Source organism: Mytilus edulis, chromosome 4 (genome assembly GCF_963676685.1).
Source record: "Mytilus edulis chromosome 4, xbMytEdul2.2, whole genome shotgun sequence".
Classification (NCBI taxonomy): domain Eukaryota; kingdom Metazoa; phylum Mollusca; class Bivalvia; order Mytilida; family Mytilidae; genus Mytilus; species Mytilus edulis.
In genome coordinates, this window is record NC_092347.1 from 94,363,977 (window position 1) to 94,382,721 (window position 18,745).

The 18,745-nt window shown below is 30.3% G+C and overlaps 1 protein-coding gene across 1 annotated transcript in view; it reads right to left on the reverse strand.

Moving 5' to 3' along the window:
• LOC139521102 (uncharacterized) overlaps window positions 1-18,745 on the reverse strand; it is a gene marked incomplete in the record, with an annotated part of 139,990 nt that overhangs the window by 107,389 nt on the left and 13,856 nt on the right. The window contains 23 exon segments of the mRNA XM_071314380.1: window positions 56-132; window positions 912-1,325; window positions 2,309-2,401; window positions 2,746-2,987; window positions 3,821-3,853; window positions 4,569-4,601; window positions 5,007-5,282; window positions 5,629-5,901; window positions 6,334-6,451; window positions 7,597-7,818; window positions 8,234-8,424; window positions 8,880-9,027; window positions 9,266-9,406; window positions 9,875-9,990; window positions 10,508-10,668; window positions 10,966-11,074; window positions 11,462-11,564; window positions 11,757-11,975; window positions 12,581-12,644; window positions 13,137-13,213; window positions 16,975-17,186; window positions 17,775-17,946; window positions 18,644-18,739. Coding sequence (XP_071170481.1) covers window positions 56-132; window positions 912-1,325; window positions 2,309-2,401; window positions 2,746-2,987; window positions 3,821-3,853; window positions 4,569-4,601; window positions 5,007-5,282; window positions 5,629-5,901; window positions 6,334-6,451; window positions 7,597-7,818; window positions 8,234-8,424; window positions 8,880-9,027; window positions 9,266-9,406; window positions 9,875-9,990; window positions 10,508-10,668; window positions 10,966-11,074; window positions 11,462-11,564; window positions 11,757-11,975; window positions 12,581-12,644; window positions 13,137-13,213; window positions 16,975-17,186; window positions 17,775-17,946; window positions 18,644-18,739 — 3,590 coding nt within the window.

The following is an 18,745-nucleotide window of genomic DNA, read 5'->3' on the forward strand; positions in this document are numbered from 1 at the left end:
TGTAGAATAATTCAACTAATTTATCAACTGACATATATATTCTCAAAATACATACACTCCATCAAAAGTGGTAATATGTGGATCATTGACTGATATACATAAAGCTCTTCTGTCTCTGTCAATAACATTCAACTGAAAAATAAGACAAACACTATAATACAAAAAAACAAGAATGTGTCCATAGTACACAGATTCCCCACTCGCACTATAATTTTCCATGTTCAGTGGACCGTGAAATTGGGGTCAAAACTTTAATTTGGAATTAAAATTAGAACAATCATATCATAGGGAACATGTGTACTAAGTTTCAAGTAGTTGTGACTTTAACTTCATCAAAAACTACCTTGACCAAAAACTTTAACCTGAACTTCGCACTTTCATTTTCTATGTTCAGTTGACCAAGAAATTGGGGTCAAAACTATAATTTGGCATTAAAATTAGAAAGATCATATCATGGGGAACATGTGTACTAAGTTTTAAGTGGATTGGACTTCAACTTCATCAAAAACTACCTTGACCAAAAACTTTAACCTGAAGTGGGACGAACGAAAGGACGAAGGAACGAACGAACGAACGGACGAACGAAGGCACAGACCAGAAAACATAATGCCCCTCTACTATCGTAGGTGGGGCATAAAAATTTGTTTTATTCTGACACTTAAGATTAAAAGTTAAAGCACTAAATGTCAACATAAAGATTTTTTGTGAACGATTAAAACATTTTTTAAATTTAAAACATAAAAGTTTGTATTGAGAAAATGTCTTATAAGACTATCAACAAATTCTATGTAAAGTTTGAGTATTTTAATGATTTCTATGCATACTTGAAGTCTAACAATTCTGGAAATTCTTGTAGTAATTTTTATTAAAACTTTATTTTACAATAAATAGTTCTATTATTTTGAACTTACTTTCATAGATTTTTTGGTGACATTGCCCATTTCAACTGCATCGTTCACCATATAATCTACAAAAACTTGTAAATCTCTCTCATGGTCATCATCAAATTTGTTGTCAATAGTTGCTTTCAATTTCAGCATGTACTTGGCATCTTTCCAGTTGTCATTGGTTACTGTGACATCACAGACTGGTTCCTTGTTGTCCATTTTTACTATCTGTGATGTGACTTGCTCTATCATATTATCACTTGGACATTTCAGTTCATCACTGACTGATGGCTGTATGGTTTTTATTTTGAATGAACAATTGTTGGGGATAGAGAGTCCTTGGTCCCTACACAAGACATATGGAGGGGCTGTTACTTCAATCATCAGTTCTTTTGCGTCTTCTCCCTCCGGTAAATCTAGGGTATCGGGAGCATTTATCTGTAATGATTAAATGTTAATACAAAAATAAAGAGATGTGGTATAATTGCCAATGAGACAACTCTACACAAGGGTTCATTTGTAGTGAGTATAAGCAATTATAGGCTACCGTAGGGCCTTGACAATGAGAAAAATCAAGATCACACATTTGGCAATAAAAGGCCTTAACAGAAAAAGTCTTTTGTCTTCTGACAATTCAAATAACAACATTTTAGATGTATATAAAATATTCATAAACATTTCCTATGAAATTTCAAGATACATGTATAAATAAAATGTTAAAAAGCAAAGATTTTTCAATTCCTATAGCATTTTTATGACTCATTGGTACAAGAACAAGTACCTCTTAAGGATGTTGGCTCCTCCATTTTTTGATTGTTTGCCAGATTTTCAGATCCTCTGGTTTTATCCATGTATTGTCATTATAAAATTTTGCCCACTAACCGCTACTTTTCTTTTCATAATTTTATTACATAAAGTTTAAAAAGCCATATTTCAAAATTTTATAAAATTCTTGTTATTTTTTCATAGTTTTTGAAACAAATAAGGTGCCAATGTTAAATATATGAAAAAACTAGAGAGAATTATTTCCCGCCAAATTTTCAATGGCTTATATCTCGAAAATGAGCACACCGTCTACTTTTTGAGTTTCTTTATTAATATGCTTTCAATTCACAAGTCTTTTAAAAAGCTTGTTTTTTTTAACAGAGTAGCGAACATCCTTAACTAGTCAGAACAGTTTCATAGTAATAATTATAGAACACTGTCACAATTCAATTGTTCTTCTTATACAATCAGATTTTAATACTAATTGGTAAGATCACTTTCAAAACACACACAGCCCTGGTGTTTCCATGTAAGACAATGACTACCTAATCATTTACACTTTTATCAATATATGCACATGTTGGGTTGCTGTCTTATTTGATGTATACCCTACATCTCCTCTTATCTGAAAGAAGTAATAATTTCAAGTCCGCTACCTTGATAGTAGCTGTGTACATATCTGATGACATGAATTTTCCTCTCTGGTTGTCACAGTTATCTGCCAAGCAAACACTCACTCCACATTCAACCTAAAATAATCAGAAAATAATATATTGTAAATTTAATTTATAATGAATGAATTTCATTGGATCCTTAATACTGAAAATAAATTGAGAATCATGATGTACAAATGGAATAAAGATGATGCCCTTGCTTGCAAATACTATTACAATTGACACAACAAGAGAACTGTAAAAAAAAAGGATGCCATTCAGTAAATGAAGGTTGCTGATTTGAGAAACCATGACCATTTATCAAAATTAATTCTAAGGGCTGACTGTGAATTAACAATATGTTAAATATAAAGATTATGCTTTCAAAGTGTTACAATGTAATTTCTCTTGGAAATTATTAATTGAAGAAATAAACCTACTGTTGATCCATCCATCATTTGATTGGCTAGTTCTTGGTCTAAATAGAAGTCTGTGTAGTTGACCGCTGGTGCTGTGACTGATAGGTATTCTCCGTCAACCTTCCACAGTACACTGTACAGTAGGGCCATGTCACTTGTTATCTCAACAAATCCACATCTAAAGCTGTCATTACCAGGTCCATAAAACATTGGTTCTACGTGTATACCTGTGGCAGCGGGGATCTCTGGTCCAGTCTCTTGCCCTATAATTACAATAAATATTTACACCCATTCTTACACTTTTATATTTAATGTTTACATGTTAAAAAAAGCACTTGTTAGATGGTTAGTTTCATTAAAGTCAATCTTAAAAATCTTATGATTACAATGAAAATATTAGTTTGAATTAAAGTTATCAGAAAAATATTTTAGTACAAATACAATTAGTTTATAGAATAATGTTACAAACACTAACAAAAATATAAAATAAAAATTATTTTTTAGTTATTTTAACTTTACCAATGAGTGCAATATGAATATATAAAGTGATTATTAATAAATGTTATATATATATAATATCATAAATTAATATAAATATGAACTGTGGGTACATATATTTAATAAATTGAATAAAAATATACTCATAACAAAGTATTGTGATATAAAAATACTAGATTTCTCTTGCATATATATAATGACAACCAGTAATGTCAAAATAAGTAGGGTTGTGTTATGGTCTTCAAATCCAGGACTTTGAAAGATGGCCTTGCAAGCCAATACTTGAAATACTACTTGTAACAGTACTATACATTTACCACAATATGATATATTATATTAACCTCAATAAGGGGGGGGGGGGGGGGGGCTAGTCTCTGCTCAAACCCCTAAATCTGCCTCTAAGATCAAATCAGATGACACTCAGCATTCAAAATTGTCCAAAAGGTGTGATTAAGAAAAGGGAAAATAAGTAGACCATGTCTAAAGTGATACAATAAATGATTTGAATTGTAAAGCAAAAATCTGAATTAAAAGCAAATTTTGTCCCTAAGATATATAACTGTGTCATTTAACGACCAGTACAATGGTGACATGTTACCTGTAACATTCATGCTTCTATTATTGTTTTCACCTGTAAATATTGTGGATAAAAGAAATTTGGGGGAATGTCATTGAAACTGTAACTTACATCAGATAACCATACAAAACAATTAAAATGTAAAACTTATTAAGTGAAACATTGATTCAAAAATTAACAAAATTTATGAAAAGTTATGTGACAGTATTTTTTCATTTAATATTTTTTTTTGGAAATCTTTATTTACAATGGTGAACTTAAAATGAAATCTTACTAATTACATAAATACTGTAAATAGTTTCAATATGAAGTAATTTGAGTTATTTCCCTTGGAAGCCATATGAGAGGTGTGTCTGGATACTTTTTTGACACACCAAATTGAAATATGGTACAAGAAAGTCTGAGAAAAGATCCATAAAAAGGACCACATTAGATTGTGTTGGTGAATTACACAAGCCAGAAAGAAATAATCTTGTTAAGAAAAGCCTTATCCAAGATTAACAAGTTGAATTTGGCTTTACTAAGGAATCTGTACAAGTTGACCTCCAACATGAAAATCAAATAGAAGTAACACTTGCTAAAACTGAATCAATTAAGAAACATATTTTGTAAAAGCTTGAAATCTTATGACACTCAATACACATTCGATTTGAGAATGAACTTTTTAGAACTTAAATTTACATTACTAAAGAAAAGTATAGCTAAGCATCCCCTAAGAATCATATATTTGCATCAGTATATATCAATGACCCAATTGTGATTTGTTTACCTGTTGCGTTAGAAGCTAGATTATAGATTTTGCCTGTAAAATGAATTAATGTTAACAACCTTTAGTAATGCAGCGCATTATAGCATCATAAATAATTGATCTGCTCAGAGGTCATCCTTATCTTTATACAAGAAACAGTAATGTTTATTTTTAATCCAAATGCTTCAATCCTAAGAAAAATTTAAACATAGACAATACAATATTTTTTTAATATCATATTTTAAGCCTTGATTGTTTCATGTTTTCAATTCAATTTTGCTAACTTGTAAAAATATTTGAATAAGCTCCCGCCACAACAAAGCCTTTTTGTGCTAAGCCAGCGTAACGTAACGCAAACACCAATCAATTCCATTTTTATCAAAAATGTTTCTTTCCAATGGCTTTTAGCAAATCCTTGATGTGGTTAGCTCATAGTGACTTAAAAATAAGCTATATTACCTTCTACACAGGTGTAATAATTGTATTCCCAGTCTGCATAGTAACCAAACATTCCAGAATCTTCAGCAACTTTCTTCAGACTACCGTCCGCTAATATACAGATTCCGGACATGGCATCAAACTTGATGGCCATGCAATCGGTCATTCTTTCACATAATTGTTGACATCTTTTCATTGTCCATACATCATATAATACATCTAAGTGAGTGTCATTGGAGAAATATCCTTGGTAACTGTCCATCTTTGACCACTTAACATCTTGACCTGGGCAGGCTTCTGAAGTAATATTCATCATAATTGAATAAACATGTGTTTAATTTATAAAAGCTAGATTTACTGACTTTCAAAACCATTTTGAGATATATCAAGATAAAAACAGGTTTCCTCAAAATGATTTACCTAAATAATCTAACATTAGTGTGTTTTATTTTCCAGAGATTGAATATCAAATTAAAACAACCAAATTTAAAAACCTATATTTCTTATCAATAAATATGGTGACCAGCTGTATTTTTAAATTTTCCAATCGATTCAATTTTCTTTGTAAGTAATTTAATTAGAACATTTCCAGCATCCAACAACAATAAACTTATAAGCTTTAAAACATTAGCAAAAGTCCTACCATTGTCACAGGTCCATTCACCGAAGGTCCAATTAGAGTTAACAGTCTGATTAGCATGATAAGATCCAGCATTTACTGTACTGTATTTCGACAACAAACATTCCTTTGTATCGCCATTATAATCGTAAGATCTACACACAAAATCAGCCTGTGTTTCACACATGTTCTGGCAATCTTGGTTAGTTGAAGCATTGAGTAGTTTGGAGTCGTGGAAGAGAAGAGCACTTGAAGAGGTCTTACTCCAATTGATGGTGGAGGAAGGAAAACACTGATCTATAACAATAGTAGGCAACATGGTTATATTTCAAAATGTCTTATTTACAACTAAATGTCTAGCAAATAATATGTCTAGTCTTTAAATTCAATTTATGCAAGATTACATGGCATATAATAGTATACAAGAGTTTTTATGTGGTACTCACATAAGTACCAGGCCAAGAAAATGGTTCCTTATATCAAATTGTTGCAGATAATAGCCATTCAAGCTTAGCTTTTGATAAAAGTAACCCTTCATTTGAAGTTTAATCACATATTAGATGTGCACCAGACAACAACAAAAATGTGATGGCAGATCATTATTTTGGATTGAACAACATTTTAACCTCCACAGTTGCATGAGGCAAGATAATTACAAGATAAAAAAAAATTATATGACTGTCTTCTCTGCAACCAATCAGACTCTATGGATACCTATTTAATATTTACCTTTCCCACTAACATCTGACCATACAGAAGAATTAGTTGATAGACAGCCCTGTAGATGGTTGTCAGGCTTACGGTCACCAACATTGTAACATTTACCATTTATATAGCATACACTATCCTGGAAAAATAACATAAGAAGTGTTTAAACAAAAAACTGAGAAACTGAAAAAAGGCTTATGGTTGATTTATAATTCTATTCTGATGTCATCAAAACATATTTTAGGGAATCTTCTAATGCATAGTGAAATTTATGATTTTGATGTTCATTCTTTATAAAAATCAAAATCATATTTGGCAGGTCACAAGACCACCCTGTCTGGCACAAGTCTGATTTTTTTTTCATAAGCATGTACCATTTGAGAAAATAAACATAAGTTATAACTATATTTGGCCACTATCAATCTTTTATTTTTCATTTGCTTTGTAATTAATATGGCTGTGTTGCTTAAGATACAATCTTATAATCAGGGTTTAAGCTAGGATTTTGAGGGCTTTAGTCACTTTTGCGCACTATAATTTTTTTGTGTAACAGCAATGATTTAGTATTTAACGTTTTTAATCAGGGTCTATAAATAATCATAGGAATACTATCACGCATGCGTAGCACACAGTACAGGAAGCACCTGTTTTAACTCGTGAAGACTTCTTTGCAAAGTTTTGAATAAAGTTCTATATTTTAAATGGAAATTGTCGAAAGTTTTTGATGGCAATTTATATTAATCATGAGGAAAATGTGTTAGAATACCGAATCTACGACAAAAGAACTTCAAATTGTGATCGTTTGAGAAATATTGAAATTCAAATGCGAACTGTCCGGGGTAACAATTTCTATCAAATGACGAAACTAAACTCTGGTTGTTGAAATGCCAACTGACTGATTTTCCTGGGGAATTAATTTTGATGGTCAATTATGAGGTTTATTCATAATTTACGGATTAGTGAGCCATCTGATGAGCGAATTAGTTGTAATCACAACTTGAAACACCTGTTGAAAATGTTAATTACCTGGGGGTCATAAACTTGTCACAAACATACAGACAGGTAGATTTACAGTATTTTAATGCGAAAGTATTTTTACACTTTCAAAATTTAAGTGACGAAATTGATTTGAAATACTTTCGTCAATGTGAAAACACTTTTGTAAATTACGAAAGTGACGAGCGCTAGCAAAATCACTGTTATAATAGTTCATGTCGCCTACACAATTTTTGTAATTAAGGTTTTTAAAGCTCCCTCTACTGGGTAATGTACAGAGTTCCCTACCTTTAGTTTACAGCTAACAGGATTGGTGCTACAGTTGTAACAAGCAGGGTTGTAACTTATTGTAACCATGGGTTCAGCTACATTTTCAGTACTGTTGACATTGCTGACAGTGACCTCGTAGCTCCCTCTGGTGGGTAATGTTAAGGTCACCATACTACTACTGACAAACATGACCTCTACTTCAGACCAAGTTGATGATACATTATATCCTGATTCTTCAACCTAAAATTCAGAAAATAATAACCATCTGCTAGAAATATATTACTTGAGCAAAGTCTTTTTTAGATATAAAACTAATAAAGATATAGGATTGCTAGATAGATAGAAACCTAAACTCCAATAAAATATGTGGAATTATCAATTATTTGAAGTATTGGTGTTTTTCATTTTTATACAATGACATTCTGTTTTATTTATATTCTCATATGTCATTATTGTTGTTTTTCATTAAAAAAACATTTCAATTAATTCATCATTTCTGTACATGATTTTATCGGACACATCAACAGGGAGAATTTCTCGTCAGCTTTGACTTAAAAATCTTTTTATATTCATATGAATTACAAATTTATCAATTAATATTCAAGCATTTATTTCTTTAAACCAAGAAAAAAAAAATTTATTAGCCAATACATACCATTATTTCTCTTATATAACCTTTGAACATGTCACTGTTTACAAAATTATAACCCAGAACATTGACCATCATATTATCATTCTCCTCCAACTCATTATATAGGTCTTTATCAAGGGAGGTAATCATTGCAGGAACACTGGCATTTACACTGCAGTCGAAATTAATAAAACCTTCTGCACATTTACAAACACCTAAAAGACAATAGAAGAGTAAATATTCTTTATCAATAATATAGTCAAAATATGTACAGTAAATACTTTAAAGATGTTCCCAGCTATTTCAAAATAACAAGCCATTTTAAAAGACTGACATACATTGAAGAAGAATATAAATGAAGGAACTAAATACCCCAAAAAATGAATCAAAGCGCTGTAAGCGCTGAAGGCAGTTAACCTAAAACCAAGGCAAACCTAATATTATGAAAACTGTGGCAATGTTGCTTCAACATTAAGGATGAAACACATAAATCTAAATGATTGTAATAGGTGGAACAACAGTAAATGATTTTAAGTGATTAAATGGTAGAACTAAATTCATGCAAGTAGTAAATCAGTTTACTTAATTTTTTTCTAGATATTTTAAAACATAGCATTTTAAATATTTTACGCAACTTTATCATTTTTTCAAAGGGATATCTATCACATACCATTATCACACTGGCCATTACTGCTACAATCAAAGGGACATAATGACACTTCAGTTACTGCTACAGACATGTTCTTAAGTAACTGGTATCTACACCTCTGTTCTAAGTCTTCATCTATTATGGAACCATACATAGGCATTCCAGAAAACTGAAACAAAACAAACATTTTTAAAGTCAATATGAAGATATAAATGTTAGTTGACTCAAGATTTTGTTATGCTATTTTTACACATTATTTTTTTTTTTAATTTGTCTGTAAAAATTTCTGGTGTTCAATTTTAAACATTTCGAACAAACAATATTCATGTTTTCTCTCATTTCTGTAGGATTGAATTGTGGATATTAAATTAATCCAAATCACTCAGACACAAAGTCAATCTGTTTACCTTTATATTGTGAACACAGTTATCAATGTCTTCTGTCATGTAACCTATAAAACTTCCACATTCTTTGATGACACGATCAGTCTGATTCTTACAGTATGACATGGCTATCTCTTCTGTCCACACACCTTGCCAAGTCGCAGCCTATATCAAATATCATTAAAAATCAATTAAATTGCAGTTTAAAACAATGTTAGTAGACTAAGTATTACGGTTTCTTCCTCGACAGGTACTCAGATTTTTTTAATTCCTTTATTCTTAATCCTTCCTTAGCTGAAGTACATTCAGACATCTTCAATTATCATTAGCTCATTATATATTCAAAACATTCTAAATTTTAAGGTTCACATTTTTGGGTGTAAGTGTCCCCAGTGGTAAATCGACGAAAGCCTTTTGGACATGCCCAGTTGATGTTGTGTGATGTTTGTTCAGCAACCACCTGTCAGTTATTGGTGATTAATTATTTCTGCCATATGAGACAACACATCTTGCAGGAGAACAACTTTTAACTTTTGACATCTTTTTTTCAAAGGTAATACCTATTTTGTTCTTTTCAATGAATGGAACTTAATCATTATATTTACTTATATAAAACACAAACAAATGCTATACCTTGTCAATAGTTGTGTCACAATCTTTGAAGACACCTGGGGTAGGTATGGTAGAGTCTGGATCACAGTACTGTGGGAACATACTCATTGTCCTCAAATAATCTGTTTTATCCATACCTATACATAATATGTTCAAGCATTGTCATTATTAACCATCTAATATTAATCTTTTGAAAACTGATATTTGAGTTTTTTATCAGTATAAATTATTTGAGAACCTTTGCTTCTAGCACTTGAAAGAAAAAGCCTGTTACTGACATCCAATTTATTAGAATTGTTATCTAAACCATAAATGTTATTAATGGGCAATTTATTTCTTACAAAAAACAATGAAGACTCATTAACAAAATGTGATTGATATTCAGAAATAATACTATGTCAGTATTTTATAGATAAACTCAATGACACAATATTAAAAGGATCTCAAGAGTAGAAATATGTTAAATGTTATATCATTTCATGGGTTAATTACCAGCTACCTGAAATTGGCATGGCTTTTTTTTATAATTTTCATCACACTCCACATCCTTCAAAAACTTCCCTCACAAGCAATGGCAAATTCAATTGTTTAAAAGTTATTTAATTTATTAGACTAACACCCACTGAGAATCTACCAAACTTATACAGTATTTACCTCTACTAAAATCTTTAGCTATCCCACAAGTCCTCACTTCTCCATAGTAACCACAATCTGCAGTTGTAGTAGAACAATCACATACATTCATGTCTGTTGCCATAGACATAGCGGGCATGCCTGGACACTTTCCAAGATAAATGGAATCTTCTGACTGGACCCTAAATTTATTGATCAAATAATTTATCAACTGTTCAGGTGAAAGTCAATACATGAAGTGGTTTAAAGTTTTTCAAGTCAAACATTTTTGAAGTTATCAGAAAAAGTTGGTGTACCCAATATAAAGATGATGAATATATAAAAGAAAAGAAGAAAACTTTCATTTACTCTTTTGCATAAAGATAACTTTGTACCCTGCAGATTAAAGTGGACAAATTTAAATGTAAACTGTAACAAAATTCAAACTATCTGTAACTGAAGAAGTCTTCAGTTAAAAAAACTGTCATTAAAGTCCTTACCTCCAAGAAGTAACGAAGTCATCTACATATCTACCACTAGCTTGGCTAACGTTACCATTCATCATCATGAAATCATTGGTAGCATTGTTGTCATATGTACCACATAAACCTGTAAAACAAATACAAATCTGTTTAAATCCATTGTAAGCATATTGTCTACCATAAATTAAGAAATAATGTTTTCCCTGTTTTTAATATACTAATGTATGAGAAAAAATATACTAATGTTTGAGAAAAAATGAAAAACTGCACCTTTTTGAAATTTTAATAATCAATCTATCTTGAATTTGTGTCGCTTTACAACTGCAATATCAGATGAACACAAAAATTAATGAATATACAGTATGTCGAAAATAATTCAAAATGAAAATATTGTCACTAATTCATCTCAATTTGAAAAGAAATTTAAAAAAAGATTGTTTTAGGTTTCAAAAATTCAATTTATCAGTTTAATTCCAAAAAATACAACATAAGCCAAGAGATTTTCTGTATTTACCCATTGTCATGTCCATGTCCATCAAAGAAGGATAAAACCAGACACTAAGGTATCCATTGGAACTTGTCTTAACTGCCAGTTCACTTCCTGATGGTAAATAGATCTGGGGAAAAGTGCATCAATTGTATGTAAGTATGAGTTCAATAATAAATTAAAAGTATCTGTAAACAAACTTCTTACTAAATCAACTGTTTAAAATTTATTTTGAAATGTACTTCCCATGACAGTATCATGCAATTGCAATATGTTTATTTATTCTCCAATGTGTTCACAGTAATATCTAAATCAAGCTTACATCATACTGGGTTCCTTCATAGACTGAAACCATTCTGAAGTCTGGGTTAACAGATCCAATCCTGTATAACTGAGTTCTCATTGGTTGTTCTGGAACAATAGCTTCCTCGTTGTCACCCCCACACTTGTCCAGTGTAAAGACATCATCGTCTACTCTAACAGATACTCCACAGATACATATCAACTTTAATCCTCCACAGTGACGATGGAAGGTTCGGATCTGTAAATATACATACAAACATTAATCATTTCTCAATTACCAATATTTTACACTTACAAGTGGAGTAACATTCTTGTTTTTGATCATTTTTTTGTACTTAAATTAGGCTGTTAGTTTTCTCATTTGAATTGTTTTACATTGTCATTTTGGAGCCTTTTCTAGCTGACTATGCAGTATGGGCTTTGCTCGTTGTTGAAGGCTGTACCGTGACCAATAGTTGTTAATTTCTGTGTCATTTGGTTTCTTGTGAAGAGTTGTCTCATTGGCAATCATACCATATCTTCTTTTTTATATAACATTGTAGAACTATTTTATAACAAGATTCTGTCCCCATACTGAAAGGGTATTGGTGGCCAGGTGGTCTAAGTTGTCCAAGTACTGTATCCCAGCTGGTAAACACTGAGGTTGTGATTTCGCACCCCACAATTGGCAGGTATGCTCAACTCCAATGAGAATCATTTTAAATTGAAACAAACTTTAATTGTTTAGATTAAATACTTTGATTTTTGAATCTGTTTGTCCAGTATTTGATAGATAAATAATGTTTGTTTACCCATAGACTTCGTTCAGTACTTTTTAAAAAGACATTAGGCATAAACACTTACTTCAACAGGTAATGATTTGTGTTTGTAGAAAACATGTTCCCCTTCACTCATACCAGTGTAGTAGCTGAAAATAAAGTAAACTACAATGTAAAAAAATGTTGTTTGGCATATATTCAGATAAATTCAAATTGTATAGATTTAATACTGTCAGTTACTTCATTGCCACTTAAAAATCTTGCATTTTGCAATAAACATTGGTTTGAAGGTGACAGGACTGTTTACAGTAATTGGTGAAAATGTACAAATGTAAGGTTGAAGTTTTAATAGAGTGAGTATATTTACAAAATTTGAAAGATATTTCAATGGCACTTTAGCAATGCTTGTTTACACTTGACAAAAAAAATGAATTTACTAAGTGCACCTATATATATGTTATTCTATTTAACCATGTTCTAAAAATGGATCATTTGCAGCCAAAGGATTAATTTAAACAATATATGACTTGGTTCTAAAGATTCAAGTTTTTTTGGGTGTTTTTTTTTGTAGGTTAAAGTGAAAATTAGGTTCTGTGAGATAAGGAGTAAAAAATGTTCATTTAAACAAATAAAGATTGTACCTGTTATCAAATGTCTTTACATGTAATCCAGTCTGTGCTGTACATACACTACCCATATCAGAATCTTCTACACTGACCTGCAAAATAAATAACAGTTTCAATGGAGCTACATAACAATAATATAAGTAGATGTGAGCTATTGCTCAATTTAAAATGATATCCAAGCTAAAAGTATTCTGCAAATAAGGAGTTGAAGAGAAATGAACCAGGTTCATTTTACTGAGAAAAATGTGACAGATGTACATATGGAAAAAAGATGAATTGATAAGTGGACAATCAGATGGGTAAAAAAGAATACACCTCCTACAGTGTGAGGTATTAAAACATGATAATAAAAATAATAATAACATCCTTTCAATAATGATTTTATTTCACAAGAGAATGCATCAAAATAATACATCATAACTATGTAAAACATGAAAGGCCAGTAGGTATTTGGTGAAGGCACGGTGTCAAGGTTGAAAAAATATTCTAAAGACAATGTCTTTAATTTACAGATTTATTATCTTCATTAATTTTAAACAAAATGTAATGGTTACAACTTTCTGAGCATATTAAAGAGAAAGAGACAGCTCTGTTGATATGGAAACCAAATATTTGATAAAAAAAAATTAAATCCCTGTATCCATTAAATATTTTTTGTCACGGTGAATGACGATCTACATGTGACATTTAATTGATCTAACAGATCATATATCAATTGAAATTTGTGAATTTTAAAAATGATAATCCTACGTTTCTAAACAATTATTATCAAACATGATTTATTATTGAAATTTGAGCTGCTAAAATCAACATAACTCGGTAAAAAAGGAGAAATTTAGTTATCATGAAAAGGATTATTGCTATCATCAAAATGACATAAAAGGTCCCTTTAAATTAAGTACATGTTATTTTAGTATCAAATACCATGATACAGGAAAAATAAATGCTTTACATTTACATAAGAAACAAGTGTAAAAAGTTTACAAGATTTTATACATATATTATAAACCTGTTATAAACCACATCTGCTAGAAAACATATTGCATAATCTATTAATTTTATTTTACATGTTTGGGTGCAGGATTCTAATAATTTTACATCTTTATTTATTTAGATTATTTTTTTTATTTAAAAGAAAATTTACAAATGAGTCACAGTAACGTAATGCTCTCTGTGTTAGGTGCATTAGAAACTTCTTTGGTGGCATTTAGAAGGGTCTTTCATAGTAACTTATACTCTCTACCTTAAAGTGCATGAGCAACTTATGCAGTGGCATTTAGAAGGGATCTGAATGGGGGTCTTCACCTTGGTATTCTTTTACTTTTAAGGGGGTTTGCGGGTCTAAATCATTTATATAGGATTTCTCTATATTTTTCTATAAATGAACTTTATCTTATAGTTAATAGAAAAATAAAATAAAAAAATGGGGTCACCGTTCATTTGCGCTCACAATCAAAAAAGTGTTTTTTTTCTGTTGAACTAATAGGAGAAATAAATGTAATATCGAAATAAAAAAAGAAATTTATTACAAAAATCGCTCAAATTTTACAATAATTTAGTTTAAGTTCAGCATATATTGAAATTATATTAAAAAATATGGGTCACCGATAAGTTAAAAGAGATATTTCAATTTTAAAGCCAAAAAATGGCATTTTTCCACCAAAGGGAGATAATTTGGAACTTTTTCAATGATGTTTACATTTTAAAAGTCATCTGAAGCCAACACGAATTAATTGTTTTGAATGTTTTTTGTACCATATGATAAAGTAACAACTACAAAAGGTAATAAATAAATATTGTAATGAAAAACAAATGTTTAATTTTTTTTTGAAATTTTTATACCCTCGAGCCTCCTTAAAGGGGCACTAGCTGTCAAATTCATTGTACCCCGGTAACCGATTTGACTCAAATTCTCATATTTGGTTTATAACAATGTAAAACATTTATCTAAACTATCAAAAGTCTAAAATAAACAGTTTACAGAGCATGGGGTAGATAATATATAGGTTCGTTTCGTGTGTATTTTAGTCCAGACGCCATCTAATTAACTATCGATTTGACCTCAGATGACCATATAAGCGATGTAAACATAAATAAAGATACGAATAGATTAAACCAACACGTGCAATTGCATTTTTATAGGTCTGTTTGCTTTTATTTTATAGATTAAAAATAGATGTTTCTCATTGTTTTTAACCATATAAGAATGATTTTATGTGCATCGAATTAGTAATCAAATGATTTACCGTAGTTTCACTTTCATTGTTGACATTCTTTTTCTTTAAATAACCAGTACACGTACAATGCATGCGTTGTCAATCTCTAGCTAGGGGTTAACTTGAAGTTCACATGAATACCGGTTAGAATGATGATGACGTTTTCACTTGCAAGTGAATCAGTCAAAAATTATGTTTAATCGCTTATTTCAACAAAATTAAAGGAAATTGATTGCTAAAAGCAAATTACTATTTCATTATTCCAATTTAATAAATGATTGATCTAAAAAAATCATACTTTATTTTTTTATATATATCGTAGCTAGTGCCCCTTTAAGCCAGTTTTTTTTTGCTACACTTTTACCCATTATCTTTTATTCTTTACCTTATAGCACCCCACTATAATCTATTCTTTATCTTTTGGGGGTCATTATTCTCTAGCCTTTATTTTATTTTTATTTTTGCCCATTATTCTCTATTCTATAAATCCCACCCAACCCCTCATTCTTTATAAAATAAACTGAGAAATCATTGCTGAAGTTGACACTCTCCCTGACCACAGGACAGCTATCATTTGAGTGTACCATCATTTAGCGGGTTACAGTAATTTTGTAATCTTCATCAGAAGCATCCTGTACATTATTTTCTTGCAATAATGTAGTGACTTCTTTTTTTTTCAAAATTGAAATATTTGGTGAATATATACATAAGTACACCAAAAAAATCCAAATTTAGTGTTCCGATTAAGCATATACTTTATTGAAAGTCAATAGCTGGTTTCAACAACAAAAAATGTTTTACATGTATAATAGTGGTAAATATACCTTGTTACAGGTAATAAACATGTAAACATTCTTTTAAATTAATTTTAATTTATGTATGAACTATTCATCCTCAAACTGATAAAAATCTTGAATAGAATGAAATTTAAATAAATCTTAGATAAAAATTCTTATGAGTACTTTGATGCAACTAATTAGAACATATAAAAGTACCTGATGTTTGTAGTTAACACATATATGCTTTTCATCCTATTGTTCTTAAATCATGTTTAATTGAAAGATGTTTTGTTTAAAATAAATGTATAACAATTTACTTTTCAAACAAATAACAGCAACCATATTTCAGTTAGCAAAATCAACAATTTTAACAGTTGTGAAAGTAATTAACTACTATCTTTCAATGTGTTTACATGTGAATTTTACCAATTTTGAGTGGACAAATAAATTAAAAACAATTTAGTGTTATCCATCTATCTGTGACCAAACACTTTACTTAAATAACATGCAGAAGCCATACAAGTAATTAGGCAGAAGACCATAACTAAATGCATATCTGTCAAGTTGCACTTCTAAAATTTTCAAATAGGGTTTAAAGCACAAGAATATCTTATGTATATTTTGTATCTCTCAAACATGAGATACATGTTTTAATCTTATACACAATTATTTTGAATGAGTAAATGTGTGATTAATTGACATTTAAGCTCCTTTAAAAGTCTTCATAAATCTATGTATTCAGTTTATATAATAAAAGATTTCAAGAATCCGGTCAAAATATCTAATTGGGAGGGGCAAGCTTATATAAAAATCAAAAATTGAAAGGTCCACTGACCATACTGTAAATATTCTAGATACCTGAATAGATTTGACATTTGTAATCATAGCAACATTTTCTACTTTAGTTGTCAAGGTAACAGTAACTGTCTTCATGCCATCAATAATTCCATCCATTGCTGCTTTGACAGGGACGTAGATATCTTTGTTCCAGTTATCAGACGTCACAGTCACTGTACAGGACTTTGTTTCACCTCCTTCCTCAGGAAATACGACCTGAGTTATGTCATGTCCTGAAAAAGTTCAGATAGTTAACTTAAATTAGTTAAAAGGGAGATAACTTGTGTAAGGTAGCTGACAACTTTTGCCAGTATAAACATACAAATAAAATCACTCAATAGTCTCTTCATAGCTTTATTCAAAACAACTTGCAGTATTGGTAGGCATATCTATACAAGATTTTTAAAAAGAATAAGTCAAAGGGTTCATTTCAATGTTGTTCTTGTAATGTTTGTATTGTTCAAACTATAAAATAATGATAATAGTATTATTTTAAATATTTACTTTTTATAGATTAAACAATAAAAAGTAAGCATAAAAATAGCATTAAAATAATACTATCAAAATATTCAACATTAAATTTTGCATTATTACCACAAAATCTCATGCATATTATATAAAAGTATAATCTTAATGTCTTATTATCTTTTACCCTGCTTTACACTTTAAAGTTTTATAAATCTAAGTCAAAGTTTTATCTTAATACAAAGAAAATATGTGCATATAAGTTAATCTGAAACTGACTGTGCCAAATGTTTCAACTAATTTTCAAAAAATATTGAAGTCCCTAGAAAAAAAAACCCATTTACATGTTAACATACCATTTTTGCATTGAACAGGATTTTGTTCATTGGAACGAAGCTGTACGAACACAGTGCAGTCATCATCAAGACTCTGGGCTCGACAGTAGACAACAGGGGGGACGTTAGATGTTATCACAACAAAACTCTCTTCTCCACCCTCTCTCACAGTCAGGGATGTCCCATTCTTAATCTGAAAAAAGTAGAAGTCACTCAAAAATGTTAGTTCAAATTACAAATGAACATTTATTAAATATAAAACCCAAGTGAAATAGTTTCATAAAGAAGATACATTTTGTTTGTTTAATATTCCATTTTTGTTCCAGTACTTTAAAAAGCAAAGGAAAGATTCAAAGATGACATAAAAAGACATGCATAAATTGCGTTCAAGTACCTGTTCATTTATGTCAGTTAGTTGAATATCAGAATTAATTTCGTTGGCTGGAAAATCTTATTCCTTTAATACTTTATCACAGTCCAGAAAATATTTTGATAAATGTAAATTGATTTCACTAGTCAATAAGTACAAAACAAAAATGTAGCATGTACCTTGTCAAAACATGAAGAGAAAGTATTCAAACTTTATTGACAGTATTGGTCATAATAATAAAGACTACTGGGTATTCTAAAGGTCAGATATTAACAATGTGTTGATTAGTCGACATTATCCTTTAATCAACTATTGCATGTATTTAGACACAATAATTCTAAAACCAACAGAAAAAAACCTATTTATCTTCATCTTAGCATTTCTTTTATCTTATAGTAGTCATGTAATCTTAAAGTAAGGATCAGATTCCTGAACCTCTTTTGCTAGAAACCAAATGCACCCCTCTTAATTACGGGTATACTGATACATGTACATCCTTAATCAACGCAACAACACTCACCTGAATTTCTGGTCTGAAGATATTACTGGCTTTCTTTGAACCGAAAAGTGTAGATTTACAATCATTTTTATTGCACGCCTTTACTGTACATTTTATCTGGAA